Source organism: Coregonus lavaretus (genome assembly GCF_964263955.1).
Source record: "Coregonus lavaretus genome assembly, chromosome: 30".
In the NCBI taxonomy this organism is placed as follows: Eukaryota; Metazoa; Chordata; class Actinopteri; order Salmoniformes; family Salmonidae; genus Coregonus; species Coregonus lavaretus.
Window position 1 is genome coordinate 6,740,120 of NC_140017.1, and position 27,246 is coordinate 6,767,365.

At 45.8% G+C, this 27,246-nt stretch overlaps 1 protein-coding gene across 1 annotated transcript in view; it reads left to right on the plus strand.

The window, feature by feature from the left end:
- The window catches only part of LOC311105862 (glutamate receptor ionotropic, kainate 4-like), a gene marked incomplete at both ends in the record, with an annotated part of 245,044 nt that extends 220,758 nt beyond the window's left edge, over positions 1-24,286 (plus strand). The window contains 7 exons of the mRNA XM_084148080.1: positions 11,383-11,492; positions 12,480-12,653; positions 13,628-13,793; positions 14,354-14,579; positions 16,179-16,307; positions 17,031-17,149; positions 23,885-24,286. Coding sequence (XP_084004206.1) covers positions 11,383-11,492; positions 12,480-12,653; positions 13,628-13,793; positions 14,354-14,579; positions 16,179-16,307; positions 17,031-17,149; positions 23,885-24,286 — 1,326 coding nt within the window. The remainder of the gene's footprint in view (positions 1-11,382; positions 11,493-12,479; positions 12,654-13,627; positions 13,794-14,353; positions 14,580-16,178; positions 16,308-17,030; positions 17,150-23,884) is intronic.
- Between the last annotated feature and the right edge of the window lie 2,960 nt (positions 24,287-27,246).

Here is a 27,246-nt window from a genome sequence, read left to right on the forward strand (position 1 = left end):
ACTCCCACTGTCCTAAAAATGCAGGCACAGACAGACAGGAAGGGAGGCAGGGGGAAGGATAGAGGGATGGGATGAAGAGCATAAGGTAACTGGCAGAGAGAGATGTGGAGCCTCCACTGCTTAAGATCAGGAGTGAAGGGCGGAAGAGACTAACTGCAAAGTGTGAGAGTCTGCTGCACTGATGTCTGTCTGTCTGTCTGTCTGTCTGTCTGTCTGTCTGCCTGGAGTCTTTTCACAGTACCTGTCCCTGATGTCTCCTTCTTCTCACTTCATCTCTCTACCCAGGACTCCCTAACTCCCAGTGCCCCTTGGCAATCTCTTAGGTCTCACACAGAGCTACAAGGCTCCAGCTCCAACATTCAATATTAGAATTTCTGTGACTGCACGTGTTTAGGTTTAATCCACTAGCTATTGATCTCTGACACAGTGATTTCTACAAGGGCCCCCGCTATTTATTTCAGACTTTCATTGAAATTCTCAGCCTGATCAATAACAATGGAAAATGGAGCAAAATAGAGACGCCTGTTGAGGTTTAATTACCTGCTGCATGGCTGTAGAATTGGCCTACTACCAGGGCCGGATTACCGAACGGGCATGCAGGGAGGTAGATGTCCTGGGGCCTGAAATGCATTAGTCTGGCCCTGTCTACTACTGTTTAATCTATTTCTGTTCATAGTGCACCCATATAGTGTGTGTGTGTGTGTGTGTGTGTGTGCACACTTGTGTGTTCTTAATCTATTTTTGCTTATCTTGATTAACTGGTTTTATAAAGTGTTTTGGGAGAGTACGAGAGTCCTTCATCTCTCCATCTTGGAGTATACTCCGAGACTGACCACTCCACCAATCTGTCCACTTGTTTCATCCTCCGAGGCTGACCACTCCACCAATCTGTCCACTTGTTTCATCCTCCGAGGCTGACCACTCCACCAATCTGTCCACTTGTTTCATCCTCCGAGGCTGACCACTCCACCAATCTGTCCACTTGTTTCATCAAACCCCCTTTCTCATCATCCCCCACTATGTTCTGAGCACATCTTTCCACCAATCCCTCCCTCCTAGTAGTAGCAGTAAAGACAGAACGAGACAGAGCGATAAAGAGAGAGAGAAATGGAGAGAGAGAGGAAAATAATATTGAGGGTGTGTATGGATATTAAAAACCTAATTAGACCCACAAGTTAATTAGGGGGTTGGTAGAGAGGGGAGCGGTGTCACATTCACGAGCTGCCCTGTGGGAGTGTGGCACTGGGATCCTGATTGAGTGTGTCTGCCCCCCTCCAACCTCGCCCCAACCTCCATCTTCCCCGCCTCCCCTCTCCCTCTCAACCGCCCCAGACATCCTGCGAGAGAGAGCACTGAGGGAATCTGGGACGGCGGCGAATCAACAACCCCCCTCGCCACATAAACAGAACACCTCCACCTCCGTAGTCACGGAGGCCATAATAGCAGGGATGTGAGTGGCGAGTGGCGGACCACAAATAGGGACGTGTCTCTCAAGGGGGCTGGCGTTTGGAAAAAAAACAGGTTACTCTCCTTCACACTGTGTGTTTCTGTAGTGCGGTCACGCCTCCCTCCCAGGTTGAATGTGTGGGGAATGACAATATGGGGAGGGAGGAGGGATATGTTGGTGAAATCCTTGAACGTGACCTCACTCACTGAAAGGCAAAGACAGTACAGTATGAAGATAGGCAGAAACTGCTTCTCCAATAGAAATCCCTGATCACACTTGTAGGCGATGTCATGGTGACATTGGCTAGCTAAGCTCATGCGCAGAAACACATCATCAGGTCTAACGGTTGTCTCGTTCCGAACTACGCATGTGCAGGCCGTCAAATCGAAGGCACGCCTTTGATATAAAATTGTTTTTGACAAAAATGAAAACGTGTCAGTTTGTCACTTTCACGTGGTTGGATTAATAACAAGTTCAACTACTTAAGACATTGGCTCGAATCTAGGTTGTGCCTTTAGATTTCGAGAAAATTAACAACTAATGAAGAAGTTTTCAACTCTCTCATTGACTTCTCAAACCCCGGCCTGGTCTGCTTGGTCTTCTTTGCAAGCGTTCCCGGAAGTCTCGCGATGTTGCGCCTCTGGGTTTAGAAACTCTGTGCTAAAGGTCTTATATCCCGCCACTTAACACAAAGTAGAGCTTACGGGGAGAGGGGTTTGTATAACGCTTCATTTCCAATTGTTTGGATTGGCTTGTAAAATCAGCACGGGCAATGAGGCAGTTGTCACAACTGGCGCCTCCCTTCTCCTCTCTTCCTCTCCCCCGGTTCTCCATTTGATGGGATGATGAGGATAATTACACTCTATAAAGCTCATGTCCAATAAAGACCTTCCTATCCAGTCAGAGTGCCATGCATGCATGGATACAGTCATGAGTACAGTCAGAGACCTGTTGTACAGTGCAGAGCCTGTGGTCAAGTGGTAACAGTCCTGACTTTTGGCACATGAGCCGGGAGACCAGGGTTCAATTCCCGCTTTTCCCCAATGTCTAAATAGTCCTAATAAATAGAGTCATTACATTTTATAAACCGTATAATATGTCATAGGTGAATACTTGCATATAACAAGTAATAAACCATTATACCTGCAGGCTTCAAGTAAAGTGTTACCATAAAAAGACCTCTTGTGCTCGTAGCTGCCTTCACCAGTCATGATGCCCACCTTGACTACAGATCAGTGCAGATGACTGGCACCTCAGAGGGCTTCCTGACAGCCTGAGGTTGGCTCTCTCTCCTATTTGAGAAGAAACAAATTACATTTTACATTTTACATTTTAGTCATTTAGCAGACGCTCTTATCCAGAGCGACTTACAGGAGCAATTAGGGTTAAGTGCCTTGCTCAAGGGCACATTTACGTCATTTAGCAGACGCTCTTATCCAGAGCGACTTACAAATTGGTGCAATCACCCTATAGCCAGTGGGATAACCACTTTACCCTTTTTTTTTTTTGGGGGGGGGGGGGGGGGGGGTAGAAGGATTACTTTATCCTATCCCAGGTGTTCCTTAAAGAGGTGGGGTTTCAAATGTCTCCGGAAGGTGGTGAGTGACTCCGCTGTCCTGGCGTCGTGAGGGAGCTTGTTCCACCATTGGGGTGCCAGAGCAGCGAACAGTTTTGACTGGGCTGAGCGGGAACTATGCTTCCGCAGAGGAAGGGGAGCCAGCAGGCCAGAGGTGGATGAACGCAATGCCCTCGTTTGGGTGTAGGGACTGATCAGAGCCCGAAGGTACAGAGGTGCCGTTCCCCTCACTGCTCCATAGGCAAGCACCATGGTCTTGTAACGGATGCGAGCTTCAACTGGAAGCCAGTGGAGTGTGCGGAGGAGGGGGGTGACATGAGAGAACTTGGGAAGGTTGAACACCAGACGGGCTGCGGCATTCTGGATGAGTTGTAGGGGTTTAATGGCACAGGCAGGGAGGCCAGCCAACAGCGAGTTGCAGTAATCCAGACGGGAGATGACAAGTGCCTGGATTAGGACCTGTGCCGCTTCCTGTGTAAGGCAGGGTCGTACTCTCCGAATGTTGTAGAGCATGAACCTGCAGGATCGGGTCACCGCCTTGATGTTAGCGGAGAACGACAGGGTGTTGTCCAGGGTCACGCCAAGGCTCTTCGCACTCTGGGAGGAGGACACAACGGAGTTGTCAACCGTGATGGCGAGATCATGGAACGGGCAGTCCTTCCCCGGGAGGAAGAGCAGCTCCGTCTTGCCAGGGTTCAGCTTGAGGTGGTGATCCGTCATCCATGCTGATATGTCTGCCAGACATGCAGAGATGCGATTCGCCACCTGGTTATCAGAAGGGGGAAAGGAGAAGATTAGTTGTGTATCGTCAGCGTAGCAATGATAGGAGAGGCCATGTGAGGATATGACAGAGCCAAGTGACTTGGTGTATAGGGAGAATAGGAGAGGGCCTAGAACTGAGCCCTGGGGGACACCAGTGGTGAGAGCACGTGGTGCGGAGACAGCTTCTCGCCACGCCACTTGGTAGGAGCGACCAGTCAGGTAGGACGCAATCCAGGAGTGAGCCGCGCCGGAGATGCCCAGCTCGGAGAGGGTGGAGAGGAGGATCTGATGGTTCACAGTATCAAAGGCAGCAGACAGGTCTAGAAGGACAAGAGCAGAGGAGAGAGAGTTAGCTTTAGCAGTGCGGAGAGCCTCCGTGACACAGAGAAGAGCAGTCTCAGTTGAATGACCAGTCCTGAAACCTGACTGGTTTGGATCAAGAAGGTCATTCTGAGAGAGATAGCAAGAGAGTTGGCTAAAGACGGCACGCTCAATAGTTTTGGAAAGAAAAGAAAGAAGGGATACTGGTCTGTAGTTGTTGACATCACTGGGATCGAGTGTTGGTTTTTTGAGAAGGGGTGCAACTCTCGCTCTCTTGAAGACGGAAGGGACATGGCCAGCGGTCAAGGATGAGTTGATCAGCGAGGTGAGGTAGGGGAGAAGGTCACCGGAGATGGTCTGGAGAAGAGAGGAGGGGATGGGGTCAAGCGGGCAGGTTGTTGGGCGGCCTGCAGTCACAAGTCGCAGGATTTTATCTGGAGAGAGAGGGGAGAAAGAAGTCAGAGCATAGGGTAGGGCAGTGTGAGTAGGACCAGCAGTGTCATTAGACTTAACAAACGAGGATCGGATGTCGTCAACCTTCACAGTTTCTCTTTCAGAGAGAGAGGAGGGGGGGGGGGGATTCAGGAGGGAGGAAAATGTGGCAAAGAGCTTCCTAGGGTTAGAGGCAGATGCTTGGAATTTAGAGTGGTAGAAAGTGGCCTTAGCAGCAGAAACAGATGAAGAAAATGTAGAGAGGAGGGAGTGAAAAGATGCCAGGTCGGCAGGGAGTTTAGTTTTCTTCCATTTCCGCTCCGCTGCCCGGAGCTCTGTTCTGTGAGCTCGCAATGAGTCATCAAGCCACGGAGCTGGAGGGGAGGACCGAGCCGGCCGGGAGGATAGGGGACACAGAGAGTCAAAGGATGCAGAAAGGGAGGAGAGGAGGGTTGAGGAGGCAGAATCAGGAGATTGGAGGGAGAAGGATTGAGCAGAGGGAAGAGATGATAGGATGGAAGAGGAGAGAGTAGTGGGAGAGAGAGAGCGAAGGTTGCGGCGGCGCATTACCATCTGTGTAGGGGCAGAGTGAGTAGTGTTGGAGGAGAGCGAGAGAGAAAAGGAAACAAAGTAGTGGTCGGAGACATGGAGGGGAGTTGCAGTGAGATTAGTAGAAGAGCAGCATCTAGTAAAGATGAGGTCAAGCGTATTGCCTGCCTTGTGAGTAGGGGGGGACGGTGAGAGGGTGAGGTCAAAAGAGGAGAGGAGTGGAAAGAAGGAGGCAGAGAGAAATGAGTCAAATGTGGACGTAGGGAGGTTGAAATCCCCCAAAACTGTGAGGGGTGAGCCATCCTCAGGAAAGGAACTTATCAAGGCGTCAAGCTCATTGATGAACTCTCCAAGGGAACCTGGAGGGCGATAGATGACAAGGATATTAAGCTTAAATGGGCTAGTGACTGTGACAGCATGGAATTCAAATGAGGAGATAGACAGATGGGTTAGGGGAAAAATTGAGAATGTCCACTTGGGAGAGATGAGGATTCCTGTGCCACCACCCCTCTGACCAGATGCTCTCGGGGTATGCGAGAACACATGGTCAGACGAGGAGAGAGCAGTAGGAGTAGCAGTGTTTTCAGTGGTAATCCATGTTTCCGTCAGCGCCAGGAAGTCGAGGGACTGGAGGTTAGCATAGGCTGGGATGAAGTCAGCTTTGTTGGCAGCAGAACGGCAGTTCCAGAGGCTGCCTGAGACCTGGAACTCCAGGTGTGGGGTGCGTGCAGGGACCACCAGGTTAGAGAGGCAGCAGCCACGCGGTGTGAGGCGTTTGTGTAGCCTGTGCAGAGAGGAGAGAACAGGGATAGGCAGAGGCATAGTTGACAGGCTGTAGCAAATGGCTACAATAATGCAGAGGAGATCGGAATGAAATGAACTAAACATCTGGGAGAGGAGAGAGTAGGGCCTCCCTCACCAAAACTTCCACCTCAGAAACTATAATTGTTTCACTGAACCACCCGAACAAAAACTCTCCCAACTTCCACCTTTAGAAATCAGAATTGTTGTGAACCACAGCGGTTCAATGTTTCAAGGAATGGACTCAACCCACTTTATTCAGCTAGCTAACTATGACACCATAGCTAACTAGCATGCTAGCATCCAATAACACACAGTTTAGCACCAACACTTGGTCACAACAAACCACCAATAGTGTGTTAACACACTAAACGGATAATTCGTGTCCGTGTCTAGTTCCTTTCATAACGCAGCAATAATTAAACGTTGGCTAGCTAGCACAAATATATTGTATTTAGCTGCCACAGTACAGCACACAATGGCTACTGTGTTGACTCTGTTCGAAAAACGGCTAGCTAGCTAGCTTCGTGCTACACCCGGCACTTCCGAAAACAATGCGAACCTACAATAACTATAAATGTACCATCACACCTTGCCATCCGTACCTACCTCCCTCCCTCCATCACCCAGCACACACACACACACAATAACATGTTACCAACTTAACCCTTTAACTGGCACACCAAGAAAAAAATATCAGAAAAAGTATTGTTCTGCAGAATATGTGTATTTAGCCTCAATATAGGCCATAAATGGATCATTTTTGTTTGCATGACATAAACTTTGAAAAATAATGCATAGCAAATTAGAGTAAATTAATTCTGTATTGGAATTTGCATAGACTTTTTAAATCATAAAAAAAATGATACATTAATTTACATTATATCTGCTTAATTTACTTATAATGGAAGACAGGCCTGGTTAAATGAGTACTGATATCAAATATACATCAAATATTATACATTTGTGTCAAAATATGACTATTTAAATGCATGTTAATTCACGCATTTACTGTTTATATGCTTAGAATACCAGTAACATTACATGTACTGAATGATATTGTGAAACATATTGAAGATAACAGGCAAACGGTAAATAATGATATGGGTATGAAAGGATTTTTGTATTTGCACAGACAAAGAAATCTCATAAAATTTCTCCATTGTCCATTATCACTGTCTTTAACTTAATAGCATTCCTTTAATGGGCAACTCAACCGCCAGGTAGAGCATATTTTTCACAAGTTCTTAAAATTGTAAAACAACATCTTAGTAATTTAATCATTCTTAAATGGTGTTTTTGAGGTCAGCAACATTTTACAACCTTGAAATTTCCCATTGTATACATAATTAGTACAAAAAATGTGTGGTAAATGATGTTCTATTTTGCTCACATTCACTTCCTGGTTTTCAGGCATCTTTGAATGGGTGTTATGAAAACCACATGATCCTTTGACTAAATGGCATTGGTAGAGATGATAAAATATGCCAAACAAAATTAATATGTTTAATTTAATTTAAAATTGGTTGTCAACCGCCCGGTTGAGCTGCTTGTTAAAGGGTTTTAACACTGCTGCGCTGAGATGCCTGGAGGGCCACAGAGAATGAGCTACTGTTAAATACAGGACAAGAGGAGAAAATGCTCAGTGGCTTTACACAAGCAAATAGAATGGTTGGCTGAGCCATACTTGATAGAAATGCCATTGAGAATACAAAACACACTACTGTATCACTTTCAAGGTGTAACCTCATAAAATATAGTCTGGTCACACAAACCTTTGCTTTATCAGTCCCTTTCACTCTGCACTTTCATTTTTGATTCTCCTAGGCAACTGTTTACATTACATCAGGTGTGCCTACGTTTTTGTTCTATGTACTGCCGTTACATCTTGAAAGTTGACCTCACTTCATAGTGTTATTATATATCACACAGCCCAATGTCCTCTCTACCTCTTAAACAACCATATCACAGAAGAGATTAGTGAACAGCATGTCCCATCTCACTTTCTCTTCCTCTCTCTCTCTCTTCCTCTTCCTCTCTCTGTCTCCCTCCCCCTCTCTCGCTCTCCCTCTCTCTCTCTCTCCCCCTCCATCCATCCCTCTCTATTTCTCTCTCTCTCTCTCTCTGATTTTTTCACTACACCATCTGTTAGTGTTGTGCTGTTTCCTCAACAGCTCTGCTCTTCCTTAATGGTTCCTTAGTGGCAACTAAACAGGGAATTAAATAGAGTAGCGCTGTAAGCAAAACGCTCACTTGGCACCAGGTTGGATGACCACAAGATACCTCGTGCCAGCACAACCTTTACCAAGTTACTTTTCGCCGTATAGTTTCTTCTTTTGCAGGCATTGTCACTGCATTGCACCGTTATTGGCATTACCTTTTACTGTATGTCCTGCCTTTGTAACGGAGGTGGTTTAGAATGCCGAGGCTTTAACTCAGTAGGCTAAGACAGTCTTCTGGCATGCAGGAGACCCAGGTTTGAACCCAGCGGTCACATCCTCAAAGAAGATACACACACTACCCTTTCTCGTTGCAAGACTCTCTCCGACACTAGAATGGTCTCTGACCAGTTTGAGTACCATTACACAGTCACCTATCAGAGAGTACGGTGATGCTGGCACCATAAATGGATCATTTTCAGAAGGCAGGCCATCAGCTGGTAGCATTAGGCTCTTCAGACAGGCCAGTCCTAATTCTCTCTACTGTAATGAGACATCTCCAGCTCCCCTCCTATGTTGCTCAATTACACTAATATGGGAGTGATTACAGACACGTTAATGAATATTCGGCCTCATCCAGGCCTAATTATGGATTAATTAATCATTTTGAATTTTTAGATGCCTTTAAATCCTTTCCCCTTGCTGCACATGCAATATATTTTTGGGGGAGGGAGCGTTTGTATTGCATGAATGTTGTATTGCTTATTATCAAGGGGATTGTAGTTTTGGTGAATTGATGGTACATGTTACATATCAAATGTGGCCTCACTGTGTTAAGAATATGTCACAAGAATAGGCCTAATCTTACAATATGCTGTTTGACCCCTTACAGTAAGTCAGATAACCTACAGTTGAAGTCAGAGGTTTACATACACCTTAGCCAAATACATTTAAACTCAGTTTTTCACAATTCCTGACATTTAATCCTAGTAAAGATTCCCTGTCTTAGGTCAGATAGCAGAGAGAATGATTTATTTCAGCTTTAATTTCTTTCATCACATTCCCAGTGGGTCAGAAGTTTACATACACTCAATTATTTGGTAGCATTGCCTTTACATTGTTTAACTTGGGTCAAACGTTTCGGGTAGCCTTCCACAAGCTTCCCACAATAAGTTGGGTGAATTTTGGCCCATTCCTCCTGACAGAGCTGGTGAAACTGAGTCAGGTTTGTAGGCCTCCTTGCTCACACACACTTTTTCAGTTCTCCCACACATTTTCTATAGGATTGAGGTCAGGGCTATGTGATGGCCACTCCAATACCTTGACTTTGTTGTCCTTAAGCCATTTTGCCACAACTTTGGGAGTATGCTTGGGGTCATTGTCCATTTGGAAGACCCATTTGCGACCAAGCTTTAACTTCCTGACTGATGTCTTGAGATGTTGCTTCAATATATCCACATCATTTTCCTTCCTCATGATGCCATCTATTTTGTGAAGTGCACCAGTTCCTCCTGCAGCAAAGCACCCCCATAGCATGATGCTGCCACCACCGTGCTTCACGGTTGGGATGGTGTGTACTCCCGAGTGGCGCAGTGGTCTAAGGCACTGCATCGCAATGCTAGCTGTGCCACTAGAGATCCTGGTTCGAATCCAGGCTCTGTCGTAGCCGGCTGTGACCGGGAGACCCATGGGGCGGCGCACAATTGGCCCAGGGTAGGGGAGGGAATGGCCGGCAGGGATGTAGCTCCGTTGGTAGAGCATGGCGTTTGCAACGCCAGGGTTGTGGGTTCATTTGCCACGGGGGGCCAGTATTAAAAAATAATAATAAAAAAACAAAACATGGAATGTATGCACTAACTGTAAGTCGCTCTGGAAAAGAGCGTCTGCTAAATGACTTAAATGTAAAATGTGTTCTTCGGCTTGCAAGTGACCCCCTTTTTCCTCCAAACAGTTTTATTTTTGTTTCATCAGACCAGAGGACATTTCTCCAAAAAAGTACGATCTTTGTCCCCATGTGCAGTTGCAAACCGTAGTCTGGCTTTTTTATGGCGGTTTTGGAGCAGTGGCTTCTTCCTTGCGGAGCGGCCTTTCAGGTTATGTCAATAGAGGACTTGTTTTACTGTAGATATAGATACTTTTGTACCTGTTTCCTCCAGCATCTTCACAAGGTCCTTTGCTGTTGTTCTGGGATTGATTTGCACTTTTCGGACCAAAGTACGTTCATCTCTAGGAGACAGAACGTGTCTCCTTCCTGAGCGGTATGATGGCTGCGTGGTCCCATGGTGTTTATACATGCATACTATTGTTTGTACAGATGAACGTGGTACCTTCAGGTGTTTGGAAATTGCTCCCAAGGATGAACCAGACTTGTGGAGGTATACAAAAACTTTTTTCTGAGGGCTTGGCTGATTTCTTTTGATTTTCCCATGATGTCAAGCAAAGAGGCACTGAGTTTGAAGGTAGGCCTTGAAATAAATCCACAGGTACACCTCCAATTGACTCAAATTATGTCAATTAGTCTATCAGAAGCTTCTAAAGCCATGACATCATTTTCTGGAATTTTCCAAGCTGTTTAAAGGCACAGACAACTTAGTGTATGTAAACTTCTGACCCACTGGAATTGTGATACAGTGAATTATAAGTGAAATAATCTGTCTGTAAACAATTGTTGGAAAAATTACTTGTGTCATGCACAAAGTAGATGTCCTAACCGACTTGCTAAAACTATAGTTTGTTAACAAGAAATTTGTGGAGTGGTTGAAAAACGAGTTTTAATGACTCCAACCTAAGTGTATGTAAACTTCCGACTTCAACTGTACATAGCTGTGCTGTTGCCCCTAACAACACCACGTCCGTCCTTACAGTTCTGTCTTTGATGGACTGTACTGGATTGAGTTTCTCCATCTCCATTGAAGATAATGTAATTGGCCCTAGCTAGTGAGCTGGCCTTCTGCAGTCACTTTCAACCATGCATTTTCCAGAGCTCTATTTCAGACGTAATTGGTTTCATTTTGTGGACAATGGCCGTCGGTGCTAGATAATTAAGCAGTATGAATTAACTCTATATAAAACCCAGGCTGATAATCTCCCAGTAGTAAATCTAGACCTGAGGCATATAGCTCCATGTCTCAGAGTCCCAGTCAGAGTAAACACAGGAACACTCGGTCATAGGGATTCATCTGTAAGAGATGTATTGGCTTAGGGTGTATCTGTGTGTATGTAATGTAGCTAACCACCTCTCTCTCTCTCGCTCTCTCTCTGTGTGTGTATGTGTGTGTGTGTGTGTGTGTGTGTGTGTGCGTGCGTGCATGTGCACGTACGTGTGTGTGTTGTAGGGGCGCAGACCTGGCTACTTCTCCTTCCTAGACCCTTTCTCCCCTGGGGTGTGGCTCTTCATGCTGCTAGCCTACCTGGCAGTCAGCTGTGTGCTCTTTCTGGTGGCCAGGTACGTCCTCCAACTCCTCTCAGCTCCACATTGACATCTACTGGTGCTTTGGAGCAACTGACATGTCATAGACAGTACAACTATACACGTGTTGCGTCCCAATAATCTCTCCTTTCTCCCGAATTGTGCACTTGTTCATGGATTTGAAAAGAAATTACTGGTATATGGAAATTCCCTATAGCCCATGGAGTAGTGAATGAGTGCACACTTCAGGAGGAAGGAGAGATTATTTGGTAGCAGGCAGCAACCCCTTGATGTAATAATGTATGCATTTATTGTGTAAATGTTTTATTTTATTTATATGAAAAAAGAGTGTGGGAGAGGGACCTTTCTCATTTTGAAAAGTGATGATTTTGAAAGTTGATGGAAGTGGAACCATCTTGATTAAATATTGATGTCATTTGACTGTACCTGAAAGAAACATTTGGTACATTTAAAAAGCAACAATACAAGAAAACAACCTCCCACTGAAAAGTGAAAGCGACAACAGCTGTAATGAGACATTCTGAGAGGAGGGGTTGCCAAAGGTGTGCTGACATCAGGATTTAAGTGATTTGATTTGTTGGAAGTCAATTATTCTTTACCCGTTTGTATGTTGAAAGAAGCTAAATACAATGTGTTACCCTTGTACCGCTCTGTATTATGTTTTCCACTTGAAGATTTGCGTGGTCGAAGCATGCATTAAATTAATTACAGGTTTTTAGAACTTGGATCATCCTACAAACACAGGAATATACCGGAAGCTGTCATGGCAGCTCAATGTTCTGCTCCATACAGCATATTTAGTAGCTAATTAGGCTGCTTTCACTCACAGCAGACAGCAGCAGGTGTATGGGAGTGTACATCAGCTGACCCAGGGGAACTGAAAAACACGTTACACCACCTCATGGGATTCAAGAAGACTTTGTGCTTAGCTGACTGTTTAAGTCGTTTTTTTCCCCTCTAATTTCCCTCACCGTGCGCCTGCGTTTGTGCGTGTCTGTTTAGACTCACCCCCTACGAGTGGTACAATCCCCACCCCTGCCTGAAGGGGCGCTGTAACCTCCTCATCAACCAATACTCGCTGGGCAACAGCTTCTGGTTCCCCGTGGGGGGGTTCATGCAGCAGGGGTCCACCATCGCCCCCCGCGCTCTCTCCACTCGCTGCGTCAGTGGAGTATGGTGAGTACAATTTTTTTTCTTCTCACATGGTCCTTTCCAGCACAGTTCCAGCAACTATGGTGGATGTATAACCAGGCCCATCCAGTACAGCTCGGTTTGGTGCAGTAGTGTGAAAAGGGTAATAGTGTACTTACTCAGTCACACTTAGACACTCGTACACATACTACACATGTATCTGTCTAGACGCTTCCACACCATATTGCAGACCTGAACCATACTGTCGCTCAGATATATCATTTCCAGCATGGTTCCAGCCACTATGGCGGATGCATAACCAGGCAGGCTAGCGCAGTAATGCTCGGCTCAGCTCAGTAGTGTGGAAAGGGTTTATCAGTAGTTGCTAATTAGAGGTTAACCTTTTGCCTGTGGCCTTGACCTCTCTACTGCAGCTTCAGGAACATCAAAGTAAACATTTGATCATATCGTGTGTGTGCCGCTGCTCCAATTAGGCTACCACCTTGGCCCTGAGTATTTCCTATTCAGGTCACGTGGTCCAATTTGTAAGTCGCTCTGGATAAGAGCGTCTGCTAAATGATGTACATGTAAATGTCATGGAAAAATGCAGAGTCTGATACTATACCTGATACTGTACCGCTGAGGTAGTCTGTGTGAGTCTATACCTGGTAGACACTGGGGTAGTCTGTGTGAGTCTATACCTGGTAGACACTGGGGTAGTCTGTGTGAGTCTATACCTGGTAGACACTGGGGTAGTCTGTGTGAGTCTATACCTGGTAGACACTGGGGTAGTCTGTGTGAGTCTATACCTGGTAGACACTGGGGTAGTCTGTGTGAGTCTATACCTGGTAGACACTGAGGTAGTCTGTGTGAGTCTATACCTGGCAGACACTGAGGTAGTCTGTGTGAGTCTATACCTGGTAGACACTGAGGTAGTCTGTGTGAGTCTATACCTGGTACTATACCTCTGAGGTAGTCCCTGTCGGTATGTCTGACTGCTGCTCCCGCTGTTCCTCCAGGTGGGCGTTCACCCTGATCATCATCTCGTCCTATACGGCCAACCTGGCTGCCTTCCTCACCGTCCAGAGGATGGAGGTGCCCATCGAGTCAGTGGACGACCTGGCTGACCAGACGGCCATCGAGTACGGCACCATGCACGGGGGCTCCACCATGACCTTCTTCCAGGTGAAGGGCACACACACGCACACGGACACGCACACACACGCGCACACACACACACATACCACACACACGGCCCCCTCCACTATAATAGATGACCTGTCACTGATCTTATCTTAGACTCTGTCACCTCACTGTCTGTCCCCCTCTCCACCTTCACTGACCATTACTTATCTGTTTCCTGTCCGGTTGTCAATATCCTCTTCCCCCTGAAGGAAAGCTCAGTGCTGCACCTGGAGAGATGGGCAGTGTGGGTCGGCCGCTGACTTTCCCTGTCTGTCTATGTAGCTGGCCTCAAAGCAGGCTTTCGCCTGTCAAAGAGAAAGAGAGCGGGAGATAGAAAGAGAGAAAGACAGAGAGAGACGGAGAAAGACAGAGAGAGGGACCAAGAGAGAAAGACAGAGACAAAGACAGAAAGAGAGAGAGTCAGAGAGAGAGGGAGCTCCTCTCTTTCCTTTAGATTCCTATGGGGCCTCTTTTGTGCTCCAAAGCTCAAAGCATGCCCTCAGCCCTCAGATCAGACCAGATCTGACCGTGCTTCTACGATATGTCCCCCTATATCATAGAACTCGCGCTACCAGACGTACCAGCGCATGTGGAACTTCATGCACTCCAAGCAGCCCAGTGTGTTTGTGAAGAGCACGGAGGAGGGCATCGCCCGCGTGGTCAACTCCAACTATGCCTACTTGCTAGAGAGCACCATGAACGAGTACTACCGCCAGCGCAACTGTAACCTCACCCAGATAGGAGGTCTTCTGGACACCAAGGGCTACGGCATTGGTATGCCAGTGGGTAAGTGGAGAGGGTGGAGGGAAGATGGGGAGGAGAAGGAGGGGTGCGTAGGTAGGAGGAGAGAGTATACATTTTAACCTCTTAAGGATCTGACCCTTTTTTTCAATTTTCGCCTAAAATGACATACCCAAATCTAACTGCCTGTAGCTCAGGACCTGAAGCAAGGATATGCATATTCTTTATACCATTTGAAAGGAAACACTTTGAAGTTTGTGGAAATTTGAAATTAATGCAGGAGAATATAACACATTAGATCTGGTAAAAGATCATTTAAAAAAATTTAAAAGGTGTTTTGTTTTTTAATCATCTTTGAAATGCAAGAGAAAGGCCACAATATAATATTGCAGTTTAGGCACAATTTAGATTTTTGGCCACTAGATGGTCGCAGTGTGTGTGCAAAGTTTCAGATTGATCCAGTGAAGCATTTTGTATCAAGTCTGCCCAAATGTGCCAAATTAGTCAATTGATATATTTTCAAGTACATAACAATAGAGAACATATAAAAATGATATGCTAATACAAAATGTAAGTTTACACACTCCCAGGAATGTCATACATGATGGATCATTAGCTTAAACACTAACTTTCACACATCTAGATGGCCGGGCGGGGTGGGTGTGGAGCCAGAGACAGCAAGGGTTCAAACTGTAGAACCCAGTTCCTACATTTGAATATAAAAATTGATTTTATCAAACAAAACTATGCTACATTTTATCTCTGGAACCCTCGGGATGACAAATCAGAGCAAGATTACTGAATGTAAGTACATTATTTACCTTCAGAGGTGAATGTATCAAACCAGTTGCCGTGATACGTTTTTTGTTGTTGGGCACTCTCCTCAAACAATAGCATGGTATTCTTTCACTGTAATAGCTACTGTAAATTGGACAGTGCAGTTAGATTATAAGACATGTATATGTCCTGGAAAGTTTGCTGTTACTTACAACATTCATGCTAATCACATTAGCGGACGTTAGCTCAACCATCCCGTATATGGGACACCGATCCCATAGAGGTTAACCTCACCCAGATAGGCCTGTTGGATACATCGGCATTGCAGTGGGTAAGAGAAGAGACAGAACTTACACGACGCCAACTGGACCAGGCATCTTTTTGCCAAATGTATGGGTTTTCTCTGCTCACTGTCCTTAGTGCAGTGTTTAAGGAAATGCTGTCATTACCTCACTTTCAAAGTCCAGTGAAGCAAACTGGAATGAGTTCAATTATTTTCAGCGACTCTTGGTATGGATTGGAGTTGAATAATCTATATTTTATTGTTCAAAGTCAAACCAACCAACGCATTGGTTTTTGTCTTTGAAAAGTGTTTCCCAAAACCCTAGCCTTACCACTTACCAGTATTTGTTCAATTTGAGAAACACTTCCTTAGTATACAGTGTGGGATATGCAAATCATAGGTCATAGGAAGGTAACGTTTACACATATAGACACTTATAACACTTCTTGTAAAATGCACTCATCAGAATCCATAAAAACACATGCTACAGGAAACCTCCCAGGAATTTAACTATATGTTCACTCATTGACGAAATGGTCTTTGCAAGGCTGTGACCCTTTGTACATCCCTCTGTTCCTCCTCAGGGTCAGTGTACCGGGATGAGTTTGACCTTGCCATCCTCAAGCTGCAAGAAGACAACCGTCTAGAGATCTTGAAAAGGAAATGGTGGGATGGTGGCAAGTGTCCAAAGGAGGAGGATCACCGTGCCAAAGGTACCATTACCCCTCCATCTTTCATTCTCTCTATAGCCATCCATCCTTCCCCCTTGTCCTCCCCCTTTCATCTTACTCACCCTATTTAGACTGGTTTAGTGTCAGGGTCACTGTGTGTGTGTGTGTGTGTGTGTGTGTGTGTGTGTGTGTGTGTGTGTGTGTGTGTGTGTGTGTGTGTGTGTGTGTGTGTGTGTGTGTGTGTGTGTGTTTGTTTGTGTGTGCGCGTGCTGTAGGTGCAAGCTAATGGAGCTGATATTTGGCAGTCTCGGCCACGTACACAGGCTTGCCGTGCGGGCCTGACAAAAACTAGGGCAAAGGTACTGCTCTGTTACAGCTGTCGTGGGCAGCCTAGCTGTTTGGAGGTGCTTTCTGTACCCTTGAGTGCCATTAATACAGGGACCTTTGAAATGTTTGGATCCTTTTTTTTTTTTGATTGGTGGATTCAAATAAAGTATTTCAAATGTGTGCGTTTGTGTGCTGGGGGGGGGGGGGGGGGGGGGGGGGGGGGGGGGGCATGTGTGTATATATGTGCATTGTATATGTGTGTGCATTTGTGACTCTCTCTTTCCCTCTCTCTCTTTCTCTATTTTTGTTTCTCTCTCTCTCTCTCTCTCTCTCTCTCTCTCTCTCTCTCTCTCTCTCTCTCTCTCTCTCTCTCTCTCTCTCTCTCTCTCTCTCTCTCTCCTCTCTCTCTCTCTCCCTCTCTCCCTCCCTCCCTGACAGGGCTAGGCATGGAAAACATAGGCGGTATCTTCGTGGTGCTGGTGTGTGGTCTTCTGGTGGCCATCTTCATGGCGGTGCTGGAGTTTATGTGGTTTCTGCGGCAGACGCCCGGAACAGAGGTGAGAGAGGGCTATTTTACCTGCATCTGCTTAGTCTCGCTCTCCCCGCCCTGATGCTCTCTTCTCCCAGACCCAGCTCAACTCCAGGAGCAGCAAGCCCCACAAGCCCCACTATGCTGCCTCACACAGGGGGAAGCACACAGCTTCCTATCCCTGCCAGCCCCTTGCCGAGTGGGCGCCATGCCTTTTATTTGCCTCCGAGACCTAAGCCAAAGATAATGCCTCACATACAGTATCTAACTATCTATCTACAGGCTAGACCTCAGCTGTCTCCACTGGTAGTTAATGTGACTTTAAATGCTATGCTTTTATTCTTGAACAACCTAAAATCAGCCCCCTTTGAATGAACATTTGAATGAGACGTAGTTTCGTGGTTTGAATTGGATTTAATTTCAGTTTCTGCTGTATTTTTCTGTCATGTTTTTCTTTAAGAAATATGATTGTGTTTTCAATTGGATATTTTCCCGATACAACACCGTGATCATTATTTTTTTCTAAATAAACCAGCATGTGTACAGAAAAGCCCATGCCACCTGACTTATTTTTGGGGGGACTAAGAAACTATCAAATTAGTGTGTGCGTGTACAAGCTGTCTATCTATCTAAGTGCGTATTTGGATTGGCTTGTTTGATTTTTGTCAGTTATAATGACATGGCTCATAGCCCATGCAGTGCCTTTCTAAGCTTATTCCCTTCTATTACATTGCACAAAGGGAGATGCCATAGCCAACACAGTTAGAAAGTTGGACTGTGTGACTACAGCTCACAGTGATTCTCCTCACCCTGACTTTTTTTTATTTTTTTTATTTCACCTTTATTTAACCAGGTAAGCCAGTTGAGAACAAGTTCTCATTTCCAACTGCGACCTGGCCAAGATAAAGCAAAGCAGTGTGATAAAAACAACAAACACAGAGTTACATATGGAATAAACAAAACGTACAGTCAATAACACAATACAAAATCTATATACAATGTGTGCAAATGTAGTAAGTTATGGAGGTAAGGCAATAAATAGGCCACAGTGCAAAATAATTACAATTTAGTATTAACACTGGAGTGATAGATGTGCAGAAGATGATGTGCAAATAGAGATACTGGGGTGCAAATTAGCAAAATAAATAACAATGTAAATAACAATATGGGGATGAGGTAGTTAGGTGGGCTAATTACAGATGGGCTGTGTACAGGTGCAGTGATCAGTAAGCTGCTCTGACAACTGATGCTTAAAGATATTGAGGGAGATAAGTGTCTCCAGCTTCAGATATGTTTGCAGTTTGTTCCAGTCATTTGCAGCAGAGAACTGGAAGGAATGGTGGCCAAGGAGGTGTTGGCTTTGTGGATGACCAGTGAGATATACAGTGGGGAGAACAAGTATTTGATACACTGCCGATTTTGCAGGTTTTCCTACTTACAAAGCATGGTCTGTAATTTTTATCAACAATCCACAATGGCCAAGAACAGAGAGCTATGTAAGGACATCAGGGATAAAATTGTAGACCTGCACAAGGCTGGGATGGGCTACAGGACAATAGGCAAGCAGTTTGGTGAGAAGGCAACAACTGTTGGCGCAATTGTTAGAAAATGGAAGAAGTTCAAGATGACGGTCAATCACCCTCGGTCTGGGGCTCCATGCAAGATCTCACCTCGTGGGGCATCAATGATCATGAGGAAGGTGAGGGATCAGCCCAGAACTACACGGCAGGACCTGGTCAATGACCTGAAGAGAGCTGGGACGACAGTCTCAAAGAAAACCATTAGTAACACACTACGCCGTCATGGATTAAAATCCTGCAGCGCACGCAAGGTCCCCCTGCTCAAGCCAGCGCATGTCCAGGCCCGTCTGAAGTTTGCCAATGACCATCTGGATGATCCAGAGGAGGAATGGGAGAAGGTCATGTGGTCTGATGAGACAAAAATAGAGCTTTTTGGTCTAAACTCCACTCGCCGTGTTTGGAGGAAGAAGAAGGATGAGTACAACCCCAAGAACACCATCCCAACCGTGAAGCATGGAGGTGGAAACATCATTCTTTGGGGATGCTTTTCTGCAAAGGGGACACGACGACTGCACCGTATTGAGGGGAGGATGGATGGGGCCATGTATCGCGAGATCTTGACCAACAACCTCCTTCCCTCAGTAAGAGCATTGAAGATGGGTCGTGGCTGGGTCTTCCAGCATGACAACGACCCGAAACACACAGCCAGGGCAACTAAGGAGTGGCTCCATAAGAAGCATCTCAAGGTCCTGTAGTGGCCTAGCCAGTCTCCAGACCTGAACCCAATAGAAAATCTTTGGAGGGAGCTGAAAGTCCGTATTGCCCAGCGACAGCCCCGAAACCTGAAGGATCTGGAGAAGGTCTGTATGGAGGAGTGGGCCAAAATCCCTGCTGCAGTGTGTGCAAACCTGGTCAAGACCTACAGGAAACGTATGATATCTGTAATTGCAAACAAAGGTTTCTGTACCAAATATTAAGTTCTGCTTTTCTGATGTATCAAATACTTATGTCATGCAATAAAATGCAAATTAATTACTTAAAAATCATACAATGTGATTTTCTGGATTTTTGTTTTAGATTCCGCCTCTCACAGTTGAAGTGTACCTATGATAAAAATTACAGACCTCTACATGCTTTGTAAGTAGGAAAACCTGCAAAATCGGCAGTGTATCAAATACTTGTTCTCCCCACTGTACCTGCTGGAACGCATACTACGGGTGGGTGTTGCTATGGTGACAAATGAGCTAAGATAAGGCGGGGATTTGCCTAGAAGAGATTTATAGATGACCTGGAGCCAGTGGGTTTGGCGACAAGCCAACGAGAGCGTACAGGTCACAATGGTGGGTAGTATATGGGGCTTTGGTGACAAAACGGATGGCACTGTGATAGACTACATCCAATTTGGAGTGTTGGAAGCTATTTTGTAAATGACATCGCCGAAGTCAAGGATCGGTAGGATAGTCAGTTTTACGAGGGCATGTTTAGCAGCATGAGTGAAGGAGGCTTTGTTGCGAAATAGGAAGCCGATTCTAGATTTAACTTTGAATTGGAGATGCTTAATGTGAGTCTGGAAGGAGAGTTTACAGTCTAACCAGACACCTAGGTATTTGTAGTTGTCCACATATTCTAAGTCAGACCAGCCGAGAGTAGTGATTCTAGTCGGGCGGGTGGGTGCAAGCAGCGTTCGATTGAAGAGCATGCATTTAGTTTATTTACCATTTAAGAGCAGTTGGAGGCCACGGAAGGAGTGGCATTGAAGCTCGTTTGGAGGTTTGTTAACACAGTGTCCAACGAAGGGCCAGATGTATACAAAATGGTGTCGTCTGCGTAGAGGTGGATCTGAGAGTCACCAGCAGCAAGAGCGACATCATTGATATACACAGAGAATAGAGTCGGCCCGAGATTTGAACCCTGTGGCACCCCCATAGAGACTGCCAGATGTCAAGACAACAGGGCCTCCAATTTGACACATTGAACTCTATCTGAGAAGTAGTTGATGAACCAGGCGAGGCAGTCATTTGAGAAACCAAGGCTATTTAGTCTGCCAATAAGAATGCGGTGATTGACAGAGTCAAAAGCCTTGGCCAGGTCGATAAAGACGGCTGCAAAGTACTGTCTTTTATCGATCGCGGTTATTATATCGTTTAGGACCTTGAGCGTGGCTGAGGAAACCAGATTGCATAGCGGAGAAGGTACGATGGGATTCGGAATGGTCGGTGATCTGTTTGTTAACTTGGCTTTCAAATACTTTCGAAAGGCAGGGCAGGATGGATATAGGTCTGTAACAGTTTGGATCTAGAGTGTCACCCCCTTTGAAGAGGGGGATGACCGCGGCAGCTTTCCAATCTCTGGGGATCTCAGACGATACGAAAGAGAGGTTGAACAGGCTAGTAATAGGGCTTGCGACAATTTCGGCGGCTAATTTTAGAAAGAAAGGGTCCAGATTGTCTAGCCCAGCTGATTTGTAGGGGTCCAGATTTTGCAGCTCTTTCAGGACATCAGCTATCTGAATTTGGGTGAAGGAGAAGCGGGGGGGGGTAGCCGGCTGGTGGCCGGGGTAGAGGTAGCCAGGTGGAAAGCATGGCCAGCCGTAGCAAAATGCTTATTGAAATTCTCGATTATCATAGATTTATCGGTGGTGACAGTGTTTCCTAGCCTGTGCAGTGGGTAGCTGGGAGGAGGTGCTCTTATTCTCCATGTACTTTACAGTGTCCCAAAACTTTTTGGAGTTAGTGCTACAGGATGCACATTTCTGTTTGAAAAAGCTAGCCTTTGCTTTCCTAACTGATTGTGTATATTGGTTCCTGATTTCCCTGAAAATGTGCATATTGCAGGGGCCATTCGATGCTAATGCAGTACGCCACAGGATGTTTTTGTGCTGGTCAAGGGCAGTCAAGTCTGGGGTGAACCAGGGGCTATATCTGTTCTTAGTTCTGACATTTTTGAATGGGGCATGCTTATTTAAGACGGAGAGGAAAGCACTTTTGAAGAACATCCAGGCATCCTCTACTGACGGAATGAGGTCAATATCCATCCAGGATACCCGGGCCAGGTCAATTAGAAAGGCCTGCTCGCTGAAGTCTTTTAGGGAGCGTTTGACAGTGATGAGGGGTGGTCGTTTACTCCTGAGTGGTCGTTTACTCCTGAGTTTACTCCTGAGTGGCGCAGTGGTCTAAGGCACTGCATCGCAGTGCTAACTGTGCCACTAGAGATCCTGGTTCGAATCCAGGCTCTGTTGCAGCCGGCCGCGACCGGGAGACTCATGGGCGGCGCACAATTGGCCCAGCGTCGTCCAGGGTAGGGGAGGGAATGGCCGGCAGGGATGTAGCTCAGTTGATAGAGCATGGCGTTTGCAACGCCAGGATTGTGGGTTTGATTCCCACGGGGGGCCAGTATAAAAAATTATAATATGTATTCACTAACTGTAAGTCGCTCTGGATAAGAGCGTCTGCTAAATGATGTAAATGTAAATGTCGTTTGACCGCGGACCCATTACGGACGCAGGCAATGAGGTAGTGATCGCTGAGATCCTGGTTGAAGACAGCGGAGGTGTATTTAGAGGGTAAATTAGTCAGGATGATATCTATGAGGGTGCCCATGTTCATGGATTTAGGGTTGTACCTGGTAGGTTCCTTGATAATTTGTGTGAGATTGAGGGCATCTAGTTTAGATTGTAGGACGGCCGGGGTGTTAAGCATATCCCAGTTTAGGTCACCAAGCAGTACGAACTCTGAGGATAGATGGGGGGCAAGCAATTCACATATGGTGTCCAGGACTTAGTCTAGTCCACATTGACACTGTGTGATATCATTGGGAGAGGAGGACAGGTACACCAGCACACACAGATACAGTAACATTTAACGCAATATGGGCAGTGATTTGTCTTATGTTATGGGGATGAGAATGGCTAAAATGTAACCAATATTTCACAATCATTTCATATAATATATAAGAATGTTAAACAATCTAGATGAAATACACTACATGACCAAAAGTAAATCATGGGCATTAATATGGAGTTGTTCCCTGCTTTGCTGCTATAACAGCCTCCACTCTTCTGGGAAGGATTTCCACTAGATTTTGGTACATTGCTGCAGGGACTTGCTTCCATTCAGCCACAAGAGCATTAGTGAGATCGGGCACTGATGTTGGGTGATTAGGCCTGCAGTCGGCGTTCCAATCATCCCAAAGGTGTTCGATGGGGTTGAGGTCAGGGCTCTGTGCAGGCCAGTTAAGTTATTCCACACCGATCTCAAGAAACCATTTCTGTATGGACCTCGCTTTGTGCATGGGGGCATTGTCATGCTGAAACAGGAAAGGGCCTTCCCCAAACTGTTGCCACAGAGTTTGAATCACAAAATCGTCTAGACTGTCATTGTATGCTGTAGCGTTAAGATTTCCCTTCACTGGAACTAAGGGGCCTAGCCATGAAAAACAGCCCCAGACCATTATTCCTCCTCCACCAAACTTTACAGTTGGCACTATGCATTGGGGCAGGTAGCGTTTTCCTGGCATCCGCCAAACCCAGATTCGTCCGTCGGACTGCCAGATGGTGAAGAGTGATTCATCGCTCCATAGAACGCGTTTCCACTGCTGTGAGCTTTACACCACTCCAGCAGACGCTTGGCATTGCACATGGTGATCTTAGGCTTGTGTGCGGCTGCTCGGCCATGGAAACCCATTTCATGAAGCTCCCGACGAACAGTTATTGTGCTAACCTTGCTTCCAGAGGCAGTTTGGAACTTGGTAGTGAGTGTTGCACCTTGGAAAGGTGGCATCCTATGATGGTGCCACGTTGAAAGTCACTGAGCTCTTCAGTAAGGCCATTCTACTGCCAATGTTTGTCTATGGAGATTGCATGGCTGTGTGCTTAATTTTTATATACCTGCCAGCAACCGGGGTGGCTGAAATAGCCGAAACCACTAATTTGAAGGGGTGTCCACATACTTTTGTATATATAGTGTATATCAGTACTTAACCATCAAGTACCGTAGGTTGTCTGTTTTTTCTTGAAGAACCTAGGTTGTTGTTATATTTTCTCAACAAACTTCATCTTAAGTTCCTTTTGTTAGATATTGTCACACTTAAATGTCCAGTACATCCTATTCTATCCTATTTGTGTAGCTGTTGTCTGTTCTGCATGGTGTCTGTCAGTCCGTCTGTCCGTCAGTCTCTGATCTTGAAGTGTGTCAGTGAGATCTCCCAGGCTCTCTCTTCCCTCTCTCTCCCTGTGTGTGTTGCAGCTGTCGGTGTGTGAGGAGATGCTACGGGAGCTCCAGGGGATCGTCCTGTGCCGGGACAGCCTACAGCTGAGGCGTCGGCGGGGGACGACCATGCTCCGTCCTCGCCCCCTGCCCCTGGAGGAGCGCCGGGCACGGGCCGCCGCCGTCAGCTTGAGCAATGGCAAGCTGTGTGGCGCTGCCGCCGGCCTGCCCCTCGCCGAATCCCTCTCCCACAGACTGGCGCAGGAGGCAGCTCTGGTGGCGCAGGGCTGCAGCCACATCCGCATCTGCCCCGAGTGCCGGCGCTTCCAAGGGCTGCGTGGCGTGCGTCCCGGGGGCGGCCCCAGCCACGGCGCCTCGCCCACCCACAGCGAGGATAACATAGAGTGGGAGAAAACAACCAACAGCAGCGGACCCGAATAACAATGAACCCCCCCCCCCCCTCCCCACCCCCCTTGACCTAGACAACCCCTTTACCTACCTAGACCACCACACACCCACTGTACTACTGTACCCAGTAGGCACCTCTCCGCGGGGGCAACAGGGAGCATCATGGGAAGGTCATGTGGTACTATGACAGGAGCTGCTTTGGTCCTGGTGCGTTTGATTTGGGAGGATGGCGGCTGGGGCGTTGGCTTTGGCTGTGGACATTTTGGGCACGTCCCCCCTGGAAGGGATCTTTGAGTTGTGGAGCTCTGGAATGATGCCCTGGGCTTAGTGATGGAACTCCCGTTGGACATGTCCATAGAGACTACAAGAGGAAGTCCAGGGGACACGACCTCTCTGTATGGGCTGTCTGTCTCAAAGGCCCTATGCCCTGTCTAGGATGTGAAGGACACTGGTTATGGGGCATTTGTACTATGCAGTATTTTCTGTCACTCATTGTGCTAATTGTTGATTTGTTTTTAAATTATTTCTCTTTTTGTTGTGTTCTTGATATTGATCATATTGTTACCATTCTATTGTTCTCTGAGACGATACTGTGGACATTATTGCCTTTTCAGAGCTACAAACAGAGAACACAATGCAGCATCATTCTTTGAATACTTTTTTTTTTGTGAAAGTGCCAAAAAAATGATAATCTTCAATGATGGGAAAGCATCACGACCTTGAGACGACGACGACGACAAAGAGAACTGAACATAAAAACAAACACAATTAATTGTTTTATAATAGTGATTATATTCTATACAAAAATATGTTTTAACTGTATTTCTGAAAGACAGCAACGCATGTCAGCAGGTATGATGCTGATGGGACCTGTCTCTTGATATTGCCCCCAGATCACGAGTCATAAACAACACTTGGTACCACAACATACCACCATTTTGAGTTTCTTCCCATTGCCCACTGTGGAATACAGTCTCATATGAATCCCATATACTGTAAGAGATTGGTATTGGTTCACTATTCCCAATTTGTGTTCTCCATTCCATCTGTTCAACATGCTCTCTTTGTCATTGTGCTGCCAAATGCTTTGACATGACCCAGACCCACTCTCTGCGGCGTGCACTACACATTCATTCACGCGCACAGGAACGCACACACTCACACATGCAGGCACAAAGGCATGCGCACACACACACATACACAATACACACACACAATACACACAGGCAATGCAGATAGTCACACTGCAGAGGTAGTCATACTGAGATGGTGGCATTGGGGAAGAACGCTCCCAGTAAATGTTTTTACAGGAATTTTACTTTGATTTTTAAAGACCACCCAAAATGAAACATTGTCTGAAGTTTTCATATGTCTGAGATTTATTCCTGTTTTGTCAATTCCGCAATATGTATTTCGAAAAATGATATGGTGCCAATATTTCAATTTAGGATATAGGCCTGTAGATTTCCCAATGCTTACAAACTTCCATTTTGGGGTGAGCTATCCCTCTAACCATCAACAGAGACCCTCAGTGCAATATCTGGGTCGTATTACAGTTTATTTCGATTGCTAACAAGCATTGTTCAATACTGTGGATACATGTGCAAAACTCTAAATACAGTTATCAAAACAACATGCAACTTGGCAATGCACATCCTACATGTTTCAAAAGCAAATCTTTCTACCAAATGAAAGCTAACAGTCTCTCACGACATGCAAAACTCTAAAAACAGCTACCACTTGAAAATGTGTCAATTTGTCTTTAATATCATGTTTTCTAGATGAACCAACAGTCATTTTTACAAAAGAAGAGTGGCAAACCTGTACTGTATAGAATGTCCTGCAAGATATGTAAAGAAATAAGCAGAAAGGCTGCAATATGCTTCAATACAATTTACTGTATTTTTGCACATTACTGTATTTTGCTTTTTGCAGAGTAATTCCAAAATACACAAAAATAAATAATTCCAGTACTGTTAAACAAACAAAAAGTGTATACACACTATGAATATGCATAGCAGATTGTCCAAATGAAACAGATATATAACAATGCTAGTCAACCCTGTCTGCTGCAATGGGCCACAAGTTCTCATCCACATCACACCGTATGGCCTCTCGCGTAATACACCTGGGAAATAATATCTTTGCATGCCTGATCCATCCCTGGCAATCTTCTGCAGAGATATCCAGGCATCCTGCATTCATTGCATCCAAGAGTGACATTTGATCATGGTCATAAACTTTCCACCTCCATGAGGAAAATAATGATTCTATGGGGTTGAGGAAGGGAGAATAAGGGGGGAGGAAAAGTGACACCATCCCGGGATGGGCTGCAAACCACTCTGTGACTGCATGGGAATGGTGAAATGCCACATTGTCCCATACAATCACCCAGGTTTCCATATTTCTTCTGACTTGCCCTCTTTCTTCACCTGGCAAAAGCCTTCCATAGAGGTCATCCATTAATGAAATGAGGCGCTCTGTGTTGTATGGCCCAATTAGTGGTTTATGTAACAGCAATCCTTCAGAGGATATTGCGGCACACATTGTGATGTTGGCACCCCTCTGGCCCAGGACATTCACATTCTTTTCCCAATCACATTCTTTCCACGTCGGCGTGTTTTGGCCATGTTAAAACCAGCCTCACAATGACAAAGACGAACATGTGGGGTGTTGGCTTCAAGCTCCATGACTCTCTAAAATATTGTAAATCCACAGGGCAACATAACAGTTATACTGTTTTTACATTACAGTAAAAACAGTACTGTATTACAGGATATAGACATCTTACCTGGACATATTGGTACCGGAGTTCCTTGACATGATCAGAGTTCCTCTCAAAGGGAACAGTATACACCTGCTTCATGCTGATATGATGCTTTGTCAAGACTCTAGCATTGGTTGTCGTGCTTACACTTTCAACATTTTAAAATGTATTATTGTCTGCCAACACTCTCTCTTGAATTTCTCTGAGTTTTATGGCATTGTTGCTA